At 45.7% G+C, this 19,545-nt stretch overlaps 1 protein-coding gene across 13 annotated transcripts in view; it reads left to right on the forward strand.

Moving 5' to 3' along the window:
* The window catches only part of ebf1a (EBF transcription factor 1a), a 50,876-nt gene continuing 31,331 nt past the window's right edge, over nucleotides 1-19,545 (forward strand). For 12 of the 13 annotated variants that reach the window (XM_070913663.1, XM_070913667.1, XM_070913669.1 and 9 more), the window contains exons 1-6: nucleotides 1-134; nucleotides 1,007-1,163; nucleotides 2,260-2,323; nucleotides 3,068-3,123; nucleotides 4,416-4,489; nucleotides 6,035-6,103. In XM_070913663.1, the coding sequence (XP_070769764.1) occupies nucleotides 1-134; nucleotides 1,007-1,163; nucleotides 2,260-2,323; nucleotides 3,068-3,123; nucleotides 4,416-4,489; nucleotides 6,035-6,103 (554 nt within the window). The remainder of the gene's footprint in view (nucleotides 135-1,006; nucleotides 1,164-2,259; nucleotides 2,324-3,067; nucleotides 3,124-4,415; nucleotides 4,490-6,034; nucleotides 6,104-19,545) is intronic. The other variant, XM_070913668.1, reaches the window with a different exon arrangement.

The following is a 19,545-nucleotide window of genomic DNA, read 5'->3' on the forward strand; positions in this document are numbered from 1 at the left end:
ATGTTTGGCATCCACGAGAGCATCCAGAGGAGTGGGAGTAGTATGAAAGAAGAGCCCATGGTGGCCGGGATGAACGCGGTTCGGACATGGATGCAGGGCGCCGGAGTGCTGGACGCCAACACAGCCGCCCAGAGGTGAGCCTAAGGCGGCCTTGGCGCTGCGCTGACTCCGGGGCGTGGAGACCGGGGGAGGGAGGGGGGCAGAGCGGGTTAAGATATGCGGTGTTAAAGACGGAGCGGCTGCATCACTTTGGGGCAGCACATGTTCCCAGAGGACATATAGTTGTTGGATAACCACTGTTCCTGCTGGCTTTAGAAGTTTGTAGCTCCACAGCCCAACATGATAAAATACTGCATGCGGCTCAAAGTGGTTTAACATGTTTGTGGACGGAAAGCACGGTCAGCTCAAAGCACCTTCAGGCTCGCAGGGGTTTAAATGTAGGATTAACTTTGGTGTGTGGAAAGTGTGCTCCGAGTTTGTGTTTGAGATTTTCAGCTCACTTCGGTGGCCGTTTGTCTAACCCTAACCCTACCATAAAGCAGAGTAGGTCACCTTTCATAGACTGCATGCATAAATATATATTTTTTCCAGCTTGGATTCAGTATATTTTATTTAAAAAATAAAATGGAATTCTTTACAATTAAGTTGCTCAAGTTTAAAATAAGAAAATCACACTTTTATTGAGAGCAGCCCCATCAACACGAAAGCAACCAAGCTGTCTAAATTATGCTTGTAATATAAATTAGTATATTCAACCCTTTTAGGCCTATTTAAGCTATATATTTTAACATATTTATTTAATTATTGTTGATAAAACTGTATAGGGCGTTTGTGCGCATTAGAAAGAGGTTTTAATTAAATTATATGTCGTTACGAATATTATATGAATGAGACGTAGAGCCTGCAGTTTAAAAGCAGATCTCTCTTGTGCTGCACTTTTATTCAATGCATTTCTTTTAATTGCCTTCGTTCTGGATGGTGCTGGTTTCTGTGCTTGTGTCCGCAGCGGAGTGGGTCTCGCTCGGGCACACTTCGAGAAGCAGCCGCCCTCCAACCTCCGCAAGTCCAACTTCTTCCACTTCGTGCTGGCTTTATATGACCGACAGGGTCAGCCGGTGGAAATAGAGAGAACCACCTATATTGATTTTGTGGAGAAGGAAAAGGTGAGTTCGCACATTTTACAAAAAAAAAAAACTGTGTATAATAAAAAATATTTCCACCATATGAGAGTTTGTAATAAAATCTTTAAAATAAGCTTATAATGCAGACATTTTAGCGGAGCCTGACACAGAACTCCGGCCTGTTCAGTCAAAGTAATAAATTACCAGACGTGTGTTAACAAAGTGGCCAGACGCACACAGCAGGGTTCATGGGTCCTGAAGGCTTCCCTGATGTGATTTTTAGATGTGGTTTCCTGCAAAACTTAGACTTCAGATTATTTCAGCTTTTCTTTATAATTACAAAACCGTCGGAATCAATTTGAATCACTAATTTACTTTAACGTTTAAATCACGTGCATGGACCCTTTTGCACTTAAGTTTTCCATTAATAATATTAAATCATAGAGTGTTCAGCACAGCGTGTTGCCTGTTCCCGCAGGTGTTGTCAGACAACATAATTCATTTTCTAAACAAACATCAATATTAGTGTGTGATACGTCGATCAGGTGTAATATTGATATGTTTGCAAGTGGCGTTAAAAGTTTTACTTTAAGTGTTTGTTTTATTCATCAGCATTAACTATCGACCTGTTTATCATTTATTAGATCCAAATGTCCTTCTACTCCTGGTCAGAATTATTAACACATTTTAATATCACGCTGCGGTTTATTGGTTTTTGAAATAATATGAATAATAAATGTCAAATTATAATTAGATTTAAATGTATTAAATGTCTATGGCAACATTCTGACCAATTTCCACTTCCAGTAGCCTATAGGACAATAATGTTGTAAACAGGCCTATTTGTAAAGAACGTTTTTATTTTCAAAATATCAGATTATTTAGAAGTTGAGTTTACAGAATATATTTTGTCAAATAACATCAAGAAAAGTTGTTCAAGTTACAACACAGAAGCCCCTTTTCTTTCTTTTTGGTTGTGTGGATGATAGAAACGAAGTGATTTAAATCTGATCCCAGTTGGAGAGACGTAACGTGTTAATAATCTAAAAATATCAAGTTTTTGTGGACGCGCAGTAAAAGTCCCAGGAGGAGATGGTTTGCTCGCTCTGACTGGGTCTGTTTGGTTTAATTTTCATAGGAAACGACGGGGGAAAAGACCAACAATGGGATCCATTATAGACTGCAGCTCCTCTACAGTAACGGTGAGTTCAGCTCCCATGATTTTTATGGAGCAATAACAAAAGCACTGAGTGAATGATACGTCAAACTGAAGTGAGGAAACTCAGGAAACAAATGTTTTAGGAAGTCACATCGTTGATGTTTTATGATGTGTTGTGTATGAATTATTTTCAGTGCTTTATCTGTTTAGTAAAGTGCATTAAATGTTTTTTAATATACATTACTTTTATTGCATGACCTAACTACTACTACTATTATTATTATTATTATTATTATTATTATTATTGAGCTGTGCTTGTTGCCTCCTATAGTAAATATATCTTCTCTGTTCAGCCTGCTTTTGCAGCAGTAAACAACCCAAGGCAGCAAAATAAAATGTTCCCTATCCTCCTCTTTAACGCTTATTTTTTCAGTCTTGGTGCCTCCATTGAATAATTAAATTATATTGATTTAATTCTTAAAAACGTGTGGTTCTTCCTGCTGTATGCATTTTCACAATTAAGTTCTTAATAAATGTTTTTATAGATAAAATCAACGGAGGCAAGGAAAGTAAATACAATTTTCAAGTTCCGAAAAAACTGACAGCAAGCAACAAATACTGAGTCATTAATGGCAGTTCGGACTCATTCAGTTTCCATGTGGAGCCTCACAGGGGAAGTCAGAATGAATCAAACTCATGATCTGAAATATCCCCTAAAATGGAGAAAGCTTTGCCTCAAGTGTGATATGACATTTTAACCCTTCCCCTCTCTCTCTCTCTCTCTCAGGTATCAGGACAGAGCAGGACTTGTATGTTCGTCTCATTGACTCTATGACTAAACAGGTAAGAGGTTTTTCAAAGAGTTAAACTGTGTATCAGTTAGGTGGTTGTGTTGGTCTGAGTGTTGCCCCCACCTCTAGCCACCCCCCCCCCCTCCTCCTCCTCCTCCTCCTCTTCGTCCCCCTCGCCCCGCTGCATGCCTGTGTCTGAGACCCTCAACTTCAGCACAGCACAGCCGGCTTGATAAACGACCTGTCTTACCTGTGGAATACATTTACAGAGGCCCAGAAAAGTAGAGGACATGTGTCCTCATACTCTACCTCTGCACAGCACCCAGTAAGTGGGGATGGTGTGTGTGTGTTTTTATAAGCGTCAGGCAGTATATACGTATGTGTGTGTGTGTGTGTGTGTGTGTGTGTGCGTGTGCGTGTGAGGCTGTGTGATTGTGTGCATACAATGTGTGAATATCTCGGGTGAAGCTGTTGTGTGTTAGTGTTTGAGAGAGACAGTGATGCATGCCAGCTCACTCTTTGAGGACCTTGACCCTCATTTCCTCAATGTGAAACAGAACAAACTATCCCTGAGTGTGTTATGGCCAATTCAATCACACAAAGAAATACGGAGCAGCACATGTGGGCCGGCGCACACTGAGGGAATTCTTCGTTTGGATGAATTAGATAACGAAGAAAATAAGCCTCTTCAACGCTGTTTTGATATCAGGCCTTTTGTTTTGCCAATTCTGCCTCTAGTGCCATTAGGCTTGAAGAGAGTTTGCCTTAGAATGAAAGGAGTAGGAGGGGATGTTGTTTGTGCGAGTGCGTGAATGTGTGTGTGTGTGTTTGCATGTTTATTGTGTGTGTTTGTGTGTGTGTGCAGGGTGATCACAGCCCTGGAGAGCATGTTGAGTGGGGTTGGAGGGGTAACCAGACTAGATTTTTGGACGCTGTGCTGTATGGACCAGATGGTGCACTATACTCCAGTCTGGCAGTCCAACTGCTCACTGTACACAGCATATAAACATACGTGCACGCACAAACACATATGCACATGCAGGAGTATACACATGCACGGGCACACACACACACACACACACACACGCACTCACACACACACACAAATGCTTTCTCTCTTACTGTCTCTGTCAGAACAGAGCGTTCCCATTCAGGAGGACTGGATTCCCACGATACAAACATTTGCCAGATAGACAACACTACTCCCAGATGAAAGACACACACTTTTCTGTTTTTTATTTGCCCCTGCATCGTGGTTCACTTTTTTTGGGTTTCAGCATACCACATAAAAAGATATAACTCATTTTAATTTTCTGTGATTATGTTTTTTTTTCCATCCTTCAGGCAATTGTCTATGAGGGCCAGGATAAAAACCCAGAGATGTGTCGGGTCCTGTTGACCCATGAGATCATGTGCAGGTAAGACAAAACACACCCAGCTACAACTGCCATTTGTTGGTCTCGCCAGTGTTTCACAGCCTGGATCAAGATTAATGTTTTTCTCACGTTTGAGGTGTCTCTGTTGGCGTAAAGAGGGGGCAAAGACATGAGCAGCACTGCAAGATTACAATAGAAATCTTATCATTTTCCTCAAAGTGGGTTGGGGAGATGGGCCCTGGCCTATTTCTGTTGATAGGGATGTGTGTGTATGTGTCTGTGTATATGTGTGTGTGTGTGCGCATCCCTCTCATGTTCAGCTAATTAGGACAAGGAAAAGCTCATTACTCAAACCCATCCTCCTTAGTCTGTGTAATACATGCAGTTTGCTGTGTCCTGACAGTGAGCTATGTGCAGAGGGGGACAGACTCGAATTACACATAATATACACACACACTCACACACACAGTCAAATATACTAAAGCAAGCAAAGATCTCACAGGCCGCAGCGTGCATTTACATTCAATAAAAGCATCGCATTGCACATGATTGTCGCTCACAAACCAGCCATTTAGAAATACATGCAGAGTTACATGTAGAATAATGGCTGGTGGCAAAGTGTAGCCACTTCCTGGTTATCACATAAGGCAATTTAGACCACTTGTTTTCATATGCTGCAGGAAACGGTCGAGATCAGAAATCTGATCTGGCTCTCCAAGCCTCCTGTCCTGAGGGACTCAAGAAAGTAGGGGGGAGGGTCAATTTCTCTCCCCCATTTTCTCACTCTCTTTTGTGTCTTTCTCCATCCCCTCTCACACACATACAGTAGATGCACACATGTAGTCAGACACAGGTACACACAGACATGCATACTGTACACACAGACAAGCAGACAGAGAAGAAAGAAAAGGTAGACGTGATGATACTTTTTGGGGGAAATACGGGGGGGTGGGGGGGGGGGGGGGGTGGGGGGGGGGGGGGGGTGACGGCACACAACACACTGTTACATTGTGCTGCAGTCAAATGATTCAGAAAGGACTCGTCACATCAGTATGCAACCCCCTTCTACCCAGCATGCACTACTCCCCAGGTCCAGTGGGACCACTCTGTGACCCACTTCTGAGAGAGAAAGAGTGCGAGAGAGAGAGGCGGGATAGAGGGAGGGGACGAGCAGTGAGGAAAAATAGAGAACATAAGATGTCTGGTTGTGTGATGTCTGACAGAAATGGAGCTAACCTGAGCCCTGGAGGCTAATTCAAGTTTGTATCCAGCCCCATTCAAGCTCACTGCTTTTGCACTTCCCCGCCAAACTTTTCCTAAAATCGCCCCGCTGATCTCACCTACTGTAGCGCTAGAGCCCCGGTCTTACCTTTGAGAAGCCCGACAGAAATCCAATTCACGCTGTTTCTTAAACTCCTTCAGAGTCTCACGCCCTTTTACTCCTCTTTCTCTTTCCTGAGCACTCATCTGACTTCCTCTCCCTCTCTGTATCTTATCTTGCTTTCTCTGTTGTTCACATGTCTGTGACTAACTCCCCTTTGTCTCTGCCCCCCCCCCATCTCCCCCTCTTCTCTCGCCTACCTGCAGTCGATGCTGTGATAAGAAGAGTTGTGGCAACAGGAACGAGACCCCATCAGACCCTGTCATCATCGACAGGTAAGAAAACTTTGCCCTTTAACCTCCGACGTGATGCTGCGCTGTCACCGCAAACACAGCACGTATGACTGTGTATGGCTGCGAACAGGAACTGTGTGCAGAATACACAGGCGGCAAATGTTGCAGAAACATACTACAGATATGAAAATCATTTAAATTACAAAAGCCTTGCCATTTAAATATGCAGATGAAATTATCGACATGCGATTTGGCTGAGAAAATAAAACCTGCAGGCCTAATAAAAGCCGGCCGCAGGTTGTTTAAATCCCAGCAAACCATAATCGACTGCAAAATGTGTGAAACTGCAGTAAACAATATTCCAGTGGCATGTGTGTGAAGTGGAGGAGCAATCACAGAGCAGTTGAGCTCTGCTTCAAGTGTGGTCAAACAGCGTTTGTGTGGTTGGGCTGATGACTTAGCTGATGAGCAGTTAGGGTTACAGCTACAGCCTGGTGTGTGTGTTTCCATGTATAAATCTCACTCTGGGTTGAGTTACTGAAGCTTGTTTGCCGCTTTTGACACTCGCAGACACACTCCTGCAGACACACTCCTGCAGACACACTCCTGCAGACACACTTTTCTTTGAGTGTACACCTTTCTCCTGCCGTCATAAACTACCTCTGACCGATGCAGCAGCTCAGCTGATTTACGGTCAGCTGGGGGAAAAAAGCCCTGTAGATTTACAGTCTGTGCTTTGTGCATTCGTGTGGCACACATGTGGGCGTTCAATGTGAGGGAAATTATTTGTTTATACTTGAGCAATTGTTTGGAGCATGCAGATTTAAGGCTGCTCTGTCCAGGACAGAATTAAAGTAAAGACTTACACGCTGCAGTGCCTTTTCTTGCTGTACTACGTGATTTATAACCCGTCCAAACGACTGCATTATCAGGTTAAAAGAAGATCATCGTAGGTTATTGAGGGTTTATGTCTGATTTGAATTTGTCACATTTGAGTGTATTTTGTGTGAGTGTTAATGAGGCAGTGACCTGTGCTATCTGATGAACACAGCTGTCCTGTTCTCGCTGCTGCTCTGTCAAAAGCAACTCTTTACCTGTGTGTGTGTGTGTGTGTGTGTGTGTATCTATGTGTGTGTGCGCCACCCTCGTTCCGCTCCAGTGAAGCGGAAGGCCTCACCTCAGCGCTCCCTGAGACAGCTGCACCCCACCACGTGGCCTCAGACAACACGCCTGCCCATCACTCTGTGCCACATTTTCTTGATTTTTGTTTTCATGTGAGCGTACTTGTTGAATTTCTCATCTGTCACTCTCTGTTTACGGGCGCAGTCCCGGCTCGCCACGGTTAAACTTTCCCTTCAGCTTTGCCGCAGTTTGAGCGGAGCCACCTTGGTGAAATAGGCTAAGCTCTGCTGTGAACAGCTTTCCCACACTGAGCATGTGTTGCGGTCGCTCGCTGGCGGTATTCCCCCGACGCCCAATGGCTCAGGTGTGAGGGCAGCATTAACGAACAACAAATTAGAACAGGGGGAGGGAAAACAACAGCAATATCTCCGCTTTCCTCTCCAGCGAGCACTCTTTCTGGACAGGAAAATAGGTCAGGTGAGTGGAGAGCGATTGGGGGGGTTGGCTTGTTTTAAAGGGGGGACTGAAGGGGAACAAGGAGAGGAGGGTTCATACGTTTGCTCATTTAGTACCAATATATTCTTGGCAGTTGTAATAATCAGGGATTCATAAACAAACAAACAACTGTGAGGGTGAAACTGACTCAATTACCATGAGTTCCCCTCCTTCAAATTCATAAAGAAATACCATCAGCAGCCCCTCTCCACCCTTGAAGTTATTTAGTTCGTTAAATAAGGGCTCGTTAGCCCTCTGCTGTTTCGCAGAGATGATTAGATTTTACAGCCCTAATTAGCTGGGCTAGCTCTAACTCTTCTGGAAGAGTAATGGGTCTGATTGCCTAATTAGCTCTCTCTCGTTAAGATGGGAGAAACAGGCCACTGCAGCAAAACCGCAGGAATGAGGAAAAATAAAGTCAGCTAATGAGAAACTTATTTGATTGTTAGGAGAACAAATCTGGTACAGTGTGGATCGGCAGCGCTCTGGGTACTGTACTCGCTCACCGGGAGAATCTCTCTCACCCCCCTCCCCTCTTTATCTTGCCTCCTGTTGAAAACAGAATTTGTTTGGGCTTCAAAGCGTCTACAAGGAGCAATGTGATACCGATTTTAATTATGAAGCATATTTGTTTAGGCTATGATAGCAAAAAGCACTTAAACATTTCTTAGATTTTTACTGAAGTTGAATGAACATCCCCAACGATCTGTCCTCTTTTCATGCTGTTTTGGTTTATGACTGTAATGGTTACGGCGGAATTCAATTTACAAGTAGTGTTGTCATCTCTGACTGTCTCTGAAAGGTTTCAAAGTCCATCTGATCTAAATCAGTGAGTGCTGAAGATGAAGAACAGCTCTTGCCATATTTTATATGTTTAACCTCTGAGGTGGAGAGTTCAGAAATTCAGAGAGCCCTTGGCATGACGTGTTGTGTCTGTGCTTGACACTGGGCAGGGGAAGCAGCTGAAAGGTGAGAAGCTCCTGTGCGCCTCTCTATGTCTTCCCCAGGGAAACATGTGTGGTCCACTTTAGCCTCTTACAGAGGCAGGATAATATGAGGGGAGCCCTTAACCCCCCCACCTCCACTTCCACCTCTCTTTCCATCACTCCTGGTTAGTGTGGGGTTAATCATATGCAGTCACCGCTAGTCAGTCTATCATGTGCCTGGATGGGCCTCAAATCACAAGCACATTTCCCTCTCACCCGTGTGCACCTTTGCTCTCTCTCTGCATAGCTTTTCTTAAATTTATCTCCCCACAGAACTGTTTTTGTTAATTTACTTGCTGCGTCCATATAATTGCGTACTAATCTCTCCTCCTTACTCGCTTTGGGGGTATGACTGTCCCTCCGGCCCCATGTGTCCTCTCTTGCCTCCTACCACCTGTGTCCCGTGGCCCTTTCCTGCCCGTCCAGCTCCCCCAGGCCTGCCAGAGGGTGTCCCCCAGGCAGGGAGAGCCTCTCTGGAGGGGGGAGAGAAACTCTCTGTGACCAGAGATAAGGATCCACTGGATAGCCCTGCATACCCCATGATTCCTCTTTCCAGTCACGGTGCGGGGAGGGGTTGGGGGGGTGTCAAGTTTACATGCACAGGCAATGTTATTTCAGGTTTATGGCTGTTTTTCGAGTGTGTGCTTGTGTGTGTTTGCGTCTGCACACACTCCTGCAGCCCGCCGTTGATGTGGCCCATTTCCTCGCATGCGTGTCTGTGCTTGTGTATCCGTGTCGGTGTTGGCTATTTCCCTAGGAGAGTGTGTGTGTGTGTTGATAGAGGCCATTTCCTGGCGAGTGTGTGTGTGTCTTGAGTGAAGAATGTCGGGCAGGAAGTGCTCCTCCCGGGGAGGATGATGTCATGGCCGACAGTTTCCTGTTCTGTGAGCCAGTGGAACGGACTGGCTCTCCGCTTCACGGTGGGTAGTTAGCACTTGTGGACCAGGTTTTGGTTCACTTCTGGTCTACATCTGGTTTGGTTTTACACCGGCTCACCTGACACTTCTGGAAGGAACAACTAAACTTTGGGGCTTGCAGTGTTCTGAGGATTGCATTTTCCAAGCTAATGCATTTCGCTTGTTTGTCACTCTCCCCCTCTTTGTCTACCTCTGTAGTTGGGAACCCCCTCATTGTTTTGGTTGTTATGTTTGGATGCACTTCCTGGGGTGAGAGGTCATGTGTTGCCTTGGCTGGGCTAACGTGCGCTAGTGAATAATGTATGTCATTGACTTTATGTCAGTCCTGCCAGCCCCCCAAGCCGAGCCCACCCATGTTTAATTCATCCATCTCATTTGTGTGTGTGCCTGCGAATATGTGTGTGTGTGTGTGTGTGTGTGTGTGTGTGTCATTTAGAGGCCCAGTCTGCACCTGTCCAGCCATTAGCCCCTTCTCATTTGCATTTGATGCTAATGTGGTTTACTGGCAGCGCCTTCCGTCCCCTCAGCTTAGTTTCACTTTCATATCCATGACTGTGTTAGTGAGAAGGAGGAAACACACTTACAGTACAGCTATCCTACATTCTTCTGACTGTATCTGCTGATGTGTCTGACGTCTGAATGTTGAGGTCTTCATTCATTTTTTTCTTTCCTTCGTCCTGGGTCTGTTTCATTTCATGCAGGAAAGTCATTCTTTTTCTCATCTATTCCACTTTTATTCTCACAGCTGGATTTCTATTGTGTCTCTGACCACCGATAACTAGCTTTTACATTTCCCTCCAAGACAAAGAGAAGCTAGAAACAGAGTCATGAGACCTGGAGGCTGACAGTATCCCCCTTTATGGTGTTTCTTTAGGGTAAAAGAGACCTTCTCAGATTGTGCCTTGATTTTCGACATAGCCCCCTTTTCTCTTTAGAAGATTTTAGCTTTTTCTCGTTGACGTGCTGTTTCTTTTGTGCAGTATGAAGGGGGGCACAGCTGCATCAGATGTTATGGGAGGCTTTGAAAAGGACTGGCCCTGAGCTGGTTGTGGTGTTTGTGCAGGGCTCAGGGGCAAAGAGGCAGAGTTGCTGGCTCATCAATATGCAGCCAGAACTCCCGTCCCTCAGGTGTTGGCTGCCTCACAAATCTGCCTCACACACACACATAAGAACACACACACACACATATATACGCAGATGCAGCTCTCACCCTCGGATAAACTCATACACAGTACACAAATACTTATGCAGACGCACGCATGCGCAGTTATGAGAATCCACAGGCGTACATACATATACACACATTGACCTGCAGCTTCTGCATCTGTTTGGTTGTGTTCTTTTCTGCCTGCGGTGGTCCACCCCCCCCCCCCCCCGGGGTTGGAGGAAAGCGCGGCCCCAGGGGACAGACGGCTGCGCTGACTGACAGCAGGGAGTTTGGAGGTCGAGGAGCCTCTAAAACAGCGCTCCCTCTTTCTCTCTCATCCAGACCTTCAGCACTCTCACCCCCCAAACAACTGACTCGCTGTTGTTTTCCAACACCAACACCTCGCGAAAAATTAACACATCGTTCTCGGAGTAAACATGGGTTTGTTTCCATGATATGAAATATCAAATTAACACAAGCTGTTTTTGTTTTGTGGTGAGGAAACAATGAGGAACACACTGGAAATCAGTATTTTTAATGCTTACGTTTGTGTGTGTATTGCATTGTTGCATTTTTATTCTTTCCCCAATAAACTAAACAGAGCTGCCATCTCACTTTATAGGTAGTTAAGCTAATGCTTCCCAGCTGAATACAGGTAACAAACAGTTTATTAGGGCATATAAACTGTAATTTACAAATGTCATAAGAGTGAAAAGTTCTGGGGTTTCATGACATGAGGAGTTTTTTGGCGAGAGCTACTGTAAATAGTGCTGTTGTAGCGCTATTTTCTCTTCAAACTGCTTTGTCATTACTGCTTGACATTCCCTGCTTGACCTGGCCGCTCTCCTTGGCCATTCCCTCTGCCTTTGTGTCAGTGTTTGTTCTGTCCCAGAATGAAGGGGTTTGGCCAGCCAGAACTGACCCAAATGAGTAGCGTCCTACTTCTCTGAGAGCTATTTAAGACATTTTTGGTGTTGGAAATTGCAGGACAGAGAGATAGAGATAGTAGGGGATTTAAATAGAGTGAGGATATATTTACCATATGAAAGGCCTCATGTATGACTTGTGAACGTGTGTGGTACTGCAAGTAAGGAGAGAGTAGCGTTTTCCAGGATTTAGTCCGTGACTTGCCCTCGAAGATGCGCTCAATTTGCTTTTCAAATGAGGCGTGAAGAGCGCGAGCGCGTGCCTCTCGGTGTGATGCTATACATTTAGACGTGCATGGTTGTGTGTGTGTGTGTGTGTGGCAGGAGCAAGGCTTTGTTTTCTCAATGCTCTGATGTGTGTGGACAGTCGAGCGCATGCCCCGCTAAGTGCTCTCTCACAGCCAATGTGTTACATGGCTGCCTGTGTTGCTGCTCGTAATTGAATAGACACACCAGCTCCTCTCGGAGAAGGATACTCAGGCCTCCTCTCCCAGCAGGCTGAGCCAGTGTGTCATCGAGCTGTGTAGCTTCCAGCCGCCCTGATCTCGACCCTCACTGATGATTCTTTGTTTACTGATTATTTGTCGCTAAGTGAGAACACAGACTGTTCGCTTCATGCCAGCTCCATATATACCCCCCAACCTGGCGTCTCACTTCCCCCATCAGCCAGTTTCCGTCCCATCCCATCTTCTGGCGCTTTACCTCAGCGCTGTAGCCCAGGATGTTAAGTCCAGGTGTCCAGGATGAGTGCTGGTGACCCGCTGTGCCCGAGCAAGATGTATAGTCTGTTGATTGTTTTCCATCAATCTGTCCAGGAAGAATGGATCGCTGGCCAGGCGCTGTGAGCAGCGCTCTCAGTTTCACACGCCACAATGGAAGGAAAACCTGCTCGGCATGGGGGAGACAGGGAGGGAGTGTGATAGTGGTGGTGGGACTCTGCTACACTGGAGTGATCCTTTCAATGTATTCTGATTATTTTGTGTGCGATTTTCCTTTTATTCTGCAGGGTGATTTTTTAATACTCTCTTTTATACTTTAAAACTTACTGGCACTTATATAGGCTGTTTAGTAACCATATCATTATTTCCAAGTTCATATGTGCTCTTATATGTGAGTTGTGTGACATTGAGCTTGACTAATTTGAGCTGTAATGTTAACAGACAAAAGGAAATCTTCAAGGGAGTATCTCTGCCGTAATTAAACGTAAAGCAGCGACGTCAACATGCAGACAATTATGGTCAACAGCACTGTTCGATCAAAGGGATGATATATTCTTACGTTCCCAATATATTCTTTTTACTTTGCATTAATCATCAACAAATGAGACCCCAGCACATGTCACTGTTCCACTTCAAAAAGCCGAGCTGAATTTAAAGGCCTTTGTTTGTGTTTATGTAACTGATGAGGGGAGACAAAGTAAGGCGTAGGCAATCGACTGAGACACTTTGTTGTTTTACACCGCCTCACCCCCTTTGTGTGTGTGCTGCTAACGTTGTTTGTTTGTTTACTGAGTGGCTTGACCTCTCTGGGAGGAATGTTCACTCGTTTCCTTTTCTTCTGCGTCTCCTTCTGTGTGTCTCTCTGATTTTTCTCCATCCACGTGTCTCTCTTTCTTCATCTCTCTCTCTCTCTCTCTCTCTCTATCTGCCCCTCTGTCTATGTGTCTTTTTCTTTGGTCCTCCCACTCAGAACTCCAGATTTAACTCAGAAGGTTTTTTGGTTAATCACACTTGGAATCTTCCCCGCGTTTGAACGCTCTTCCTCGGCAGCGTGTTCTTCCTCGATCTCTGCGTGCGGCGCAGGAGAGTCTCGCGCTAATTATCCCAGTTATTGGCTTCTCCAGTGCAGAGGCTGTGATTTACATGAGGTGACATTCAGTTCAAACGTGCAGACCTTCGCAACCTTTTTCTGGAAAACAATTAACAACGGCGCTTTCTCCGCTGCCTCCCTCCTGCACCCTCCTTTTTTCTCTAGCTACACCACTCCCTCTCTCTCTTCCTCTGGCTATTGTCTTCACACAAACAGAGAAGATTTACTGCCAAAAGAGTGAAGGGTGTGCAAGGACGTGAAATTGTTGCTGTATTATCTGTAGCGGGTGATTACTCGTATGTTAATTGACAGGTATTCTCTGTGGTAGATAATCAGAGAGGAGTTTAGGGTGAAGCAGGTATTAACTTAGCTTTTGCAGGAGTGTAGCTGATGGTAGTCCTTAAATTGTGCCACATTTGTACAATAAAAGAACCCTGCCTAATACAACTCAGTTTTTTTCTGCCACTGACCCTAGAAAATTCAAGAAACACTTATATGGACAGACATATAGCCCACACACACGCACGTTCAAACACAAAGACAAACTTACAAACGTGCCGTTAATGAAGCGCGTCTCTCTTCTGTCATGATGCCCGTGTTAGCGTGACAAGATGTTTACACACACAATCACGGGCCGTGCCTCTGATGTGGGCCGGGATGAAAGAGAGATGAGAGGGGAGGAAGAAGAGGATGCATAGACTTGACGGTGAGCGTCGGGTATGGACTGCTTCTCTCTGCCTGACAGGAGGACAGTTGTAACAGTACCCCACTGAGAGCTGAGAGAGAGAGGCAGACAACACAGAGAGAGAAAGATATACCTGGAGGAAAATGCTCTGCAAAGGAGAGACGTTTTCTCTCTCTCTCTCTCTCTCTCTCTCTCTGAACTCAACCACGTTCTCGAATCTGGAGGAAAACAATTAGATCCACCCGCTTCCCCTTGTCCCGCAGTGTAGATTACAAATGAGCAAACCTGGCATTTATCACATCACTACAAACATTTATTAAAGCCGGTTCCCCTCTAAAGCTGCAGAGATAACAGTGGGTAATTGCAGAGACTGGCTCTATTAGTTAAGTATGCCTAATGTCACTGCCTCAGAGCATTAATGGACGCCGTAGTATTATGTTCCTGCGCTCATTACCACCCCACTCCCCTTCAAACAGATACACACACACACACACACACACACACACACACACACACACACACCCTCTCCCCCTCCATTGACCCTGCAGCAGGAGTCTGTACCACTCTAATGAGAAATGGAAAACACTACTCCGTGAGCTCCAAGACACACACACATATACAGACACACACACACACCCCCACTCGGCGGGAGCCATTACAAGGGGACAGAGGGGTACAACAGTATAATCACACACGCCCAGGGAAACAATTGTGCCGTTATCAGAGTGATCACATTATAAAAGTTTAATAAACACCAAACGGCCTAATGGTGAATTAGCCTGCATCTGCCCTGTGTTGTGCCAGGCTATAATTAGTGATTTAACAGAGACAAACAAATGTTTTTAGCCAGAGCTTTCCACAGTCAACAGATTTTCAGTTGGACATAAATTATTCGGCTTGTCCAGAATTGAAAGAAAATGCGTGGCCGGGGCGGTTTGTGAGCTCGACTCCCAAGACACCAAAAGTCACACACAGACAGTCACACAAACAGAGCGTCACTGAGAGCAGAGTTTGGCCCAAGCCCCAGTCTGGTTTTCTAAGTGGCACTTGAGATGTGTATGGAGAGAGGCGGATGGGTGCTTGAGATTGTTGAGGAGGAGGAGAGAGTGAAGGAGGGAGGGCAGGGGGGATGGAAAGAAGAAAAGAAACAGGAAGAGATGGCGGTGAATGACGTGGAATAAGTTAGTCAAGAGGAGGGAAGAAAAAAAGGACACTCCTCCTTCTCTCCTGGGTAAAGCGAGCAGTGTGTCTATTTTGATACGCTACGTGTGTGTGCATTTGCATGCGTGTGTATGTGGGCATTGGCATTAAATCGATAACAATTTATAATTTACAATCACAAGGACCTATCACTTTTTGTAGGGCCTCCATCCTCGCTCATCAATATTACATCAGGACCCAGACTCTCAGTGTGAGGGAGCAGGAGGGTGAGAAAACGGCTGAGGAGAGAGAATATGGCTTTGGTCCAGTTTGTGTGTAGGTGTGGGGGGGTGGGAGGAGGGGGAGGAGGAGGGCATCTGCTGAGGTTGTAGAAAACATCGCTCCCAGCATACACAAATGTGCAAACGCATACCCTGCCTCGCGTGTGTGTATGTGTGTGTCTGCATCTGTCCAACTGCTTTTGTGTGTATACGCATGTGTGTGTGTGTGTGTGTGTGTGTGTGTGTGTGCGCTTGCCAGCTGAGTGACAGTTTGGTATTGATCTGTGGGAGGCCCTGGTGTCATTAGACCCAGTATGGACCAGCAGGCACACGTGGAGGTCAGGGCACAGAGTTTGAGCATGTGTGTGTGATTGAGTGTGTGTGTGTGTGTCTGTGTGTGTTTGAGTGTGTGAGGAGGAGTGGGGGACCAAGCGTTCAGTAGTGACAGGCTCAAGCCTCTGAAAGAAAATCAATCGTGTCATAAGAGGAAGGTTTCCTCCAGCTTCTCCCCCTCTCTCCCTCCTCCTCCTCCTCCTCCTCCTCTCATCCTTTCTCCTCTTTTCTCCCCTTTTCTCCTTTTTTTCTTTTCATTCTTTTCAGCTGGGAGATCATCTACAGGCCCTCCATTTATACGTTTACCTCTTTCTTTCTTTTTTTGAGCATCTCTGTTTCTCTGCCGCACAACACTCACACAGAAGCCAGTACTGCTGGGTCAGGACGGGGGCTGCATGTGTGATGTGTGGATCAATCCGAGGGGTTATCCTGGCAAAAAAGAGCCATTAGTGGCAGAACTGATCCTGGATCAGCCCTCATTAACTAAAAGGGCACAGGGGCTGTTTGTCCAGATAAAAGAAATGACCCCAAACCAGGGCCAATTAACTCGGAGGGCAGAGACCAGTTGAATTGATGGCATGCGTTGTTTTGTTTAATGGAAGTTTGATTCGAAAAGAAACTGATTACACTTTGTTTTATTGTGAATTTAAGCTGTCCCTCAGTTATTTATTATTAAGGATGAGCGCGCGCACACACACACACACGCACACACACACACACACACAGGGCAAGCCTCCACCTGTTCTCGTCTCTCCTCTCTCGCCTGAGGGGACTAGTATGGTAGATAACAGTTTGAGTGGGCCTGCTGCAAAACACTAATCAGACCTAACACTGCCTAATTAGCACAGAGTCCGCTGATTGGCTTACAGCAATAATTAACACAGGTGAGAATAATTAGCTCCCCATAGACCTGTTTGTGCCTGTGTGTGTGTGTGTGTGTGTGTGTGTGTGTGTGTGTCTGTGTGTGTGTGTGTGTGTGTGTGTGGAGGATGTTATTATGCAGTCTTAGTCCCCAGTGAGACTGAGGAGGCAGAGAGAAGAATCAAACTCATTACTGAAACCAGGCCAACCTGTGTTAGGTGCTCTGCTTTCCCACACCCAGAGAATTAGCCACAGAGAGAGATCTACCTCCCATCTCTCCCTCTTCATGTGTGTGTGCTTACTTTCATTCTCTCTCTCTCTCTCTCTCTCTCCGTCCCTTTCTCTTCAGCCCCCCTTGCTGATGACTGAAGGTGCATTTGAGGAATCTCACCGATAGGTGAACCTGCTAAGATAAGATGAAACACAGGCACAGGGCATCTTTCGACCATATCTTTCTGTCTCTCTGGTGGTCTGCTTCTCTCTTTTATCCCCCGCCCAGCCCTCTCTCAATCTCTCTTCAGAATAGTAAGAACGAAATGAAGGGGAAAAAAATGTTGGCGAGCGCTGTCTTCCTCTCCATATAAAAAGCTTGAGCATATAGCCTCTCCCTCTCCATAAAATAGTATACCGTACACTCCATGAACTACTACTTACTGAATGGTGGTATATAGAAGATACTGAATCATGCTCAGCCAACGCCTTGTGTTGCCTCTCCAAGAGAGAGAAAGAAGAAAGACTGAGAAGGAGAGACAAAGAAAAGAAAAGGGGGGACAGTGTTTTGCTGAGAGACTGGCCGTCGTTCATCAGTCTGTAAGCAGCATGGTGTCCTCCATCTCACTCTGCCTGGTTATTTTTGCCAAAGTGCTGCTTCTTTGATCACGCCAACATCACAGAGAAGAAGACGGGCACGCAGACATTGAGAGGGGGGGGGTTAATATTGGAACACAATTGACGGCTTGTCACTTTTAGCTTCGAGGCACCAACATCGCAGAGTAGTTAGTTAGGTGCCGGAGAGGGAGATAGAGGGGGGTAACACACACACACACACACACACACTCAGAGAGCTTTCTGTGTGCTAAATAAATAACAAGCGACGATGTAAATTGGTGTTTTCCTGGAGTGTGTGGCTGCTTCTGGGATGTATTTTTCATGTCAAGACATTTTAGAGTGGTTTAGGAGTGCAGGGTGTACGGATAATGAATTTAACCCCCCTCCCCAAACTGTGCACAAACACACAGTTTTGCTTTCATACATACACGCGGGGAAGGGAGCCGAATATTCACCTGACCACAGGTGCATGGCAGCATTAATTCAGGCTGACTCCCGCCCCCCATCTCCTTCTCTACACTATTGTTCTCCACTCAGCAGGGCCCGGGAGGTGCCAGGGGTGACATCAGCCTATAACCACGCACTAGTAGAGACGCGGTGGCAGAGGAGAGCTCATTGTTTGCTGACTGATCTTCAGTCTCGCGCTGACAAGCCTCCCATGTACGCTAGATTTGCTTTTTTGTAGTGTTCGCTCCTGGTAAACACTTGCCTCTCAAAACAGGCAGCTACTACCTCTGTCACACACAGATGCTGTCAACACAACGCTGTACCCGCACTGTACTCCACATCACACTGAGCTGTACGATGCACAGACACACACTCACATAGAGATGTATATACGAGCTAAATGGATGTACTCAAAGGCATTTTAACGCATATAAGAGCTGTTAAAGTGGTGTTTATGGGAGGCATTTGCATAGCATTCATAGCACTTTCTGCCTACTGTCTCCTTCCCATGCACACACACACACACACACACACACACACACACACACACACACACACACACACACACAATCATGAGCTGCACTTTCCCCCCCTTGAACACTCTCAGCAGGCCTTCCTAAAGGCCTTGACTAAAGAAACAAAACGAAAGAAGGTTGATTGAGGCAAAACAAGGAAGGTTGTTTTTTTCATATTTCCTGTTTCAATAATTAATATGCATGAGTTTTATGGCCGCTTAAGATGCGATCAATTATTCATTAACAGCATGTTAATTGCATCCACAGTCGTGAATATTTAACCAAACACTAAATCAATGGGGTCGAATGAGCAGCAATATGGACATTTTATAAGCTATGCCAAAATTAGGTTAGGCTTTAATGAAAACAGTGGAGAACAGATTGAAAAGGGACAAATGTGAAGAAAGAACCAACTTCACAGAAAGGATGGAGGCTGATGTTTAGAGAGCAGACGATGTGAATAAATGCGACGTTGTTGACTCGTAATAGTGACTCTTAGCCTTTTCTTCTGCTTTGTCTCTTTATTTTCATCTCCTCCTTTTTTAAATGGAGAGGATGTAATCTCTTCATCTCTGCCCACAGTAGCCAGCCTTTTTCGCTCTCAAAGACTCCAGACTCCTTTGTCCTGGATCTTTGTGTACTTGTGTGTCTGTGCAGCTCTTGTTGTGTGTGTGTGTGTGTGTGTGTGTGTGTGTGTCACAGCGGTGTCTGGACGTTGACATTTCTCTGCTTGGATAACCATCGCGCCCTCTGTCCCTCTGTCCCTCCAGCCATGACGCAGGGTAATGTCACCTGTCAGTCTCAAACTCCTACTTACAACCGCTGTCCCCCTTAACTCCCCCCCACCCTACCCCACCCACATGGAGCACCACCACCACCACCAATCTGCCACCTTCTCACCCCGACCCTAACTGCTCCTCCCCTGGACCTCACCTGGGAGACAAAGCCCTTACCATCTCCCCCTTCCCACTCCTTTTGTCTTCATCTCCAGT

This window comes from Enoplosus armatus, chromosome 10 (genome assembly GCF_043641665.1).
Source record: "Enoplosus armatus isolate fEnoArm2 chromosome 10, fEnoArm2.hap1, whole genome shotgun sequence".
NCBI classification, from domain to species: Eukaryota; Metazoa; Chordata; class Actinopteri; order Centrarchiformes; family Enoplosidae; genus Enoplosus; species Enoplosus armatus.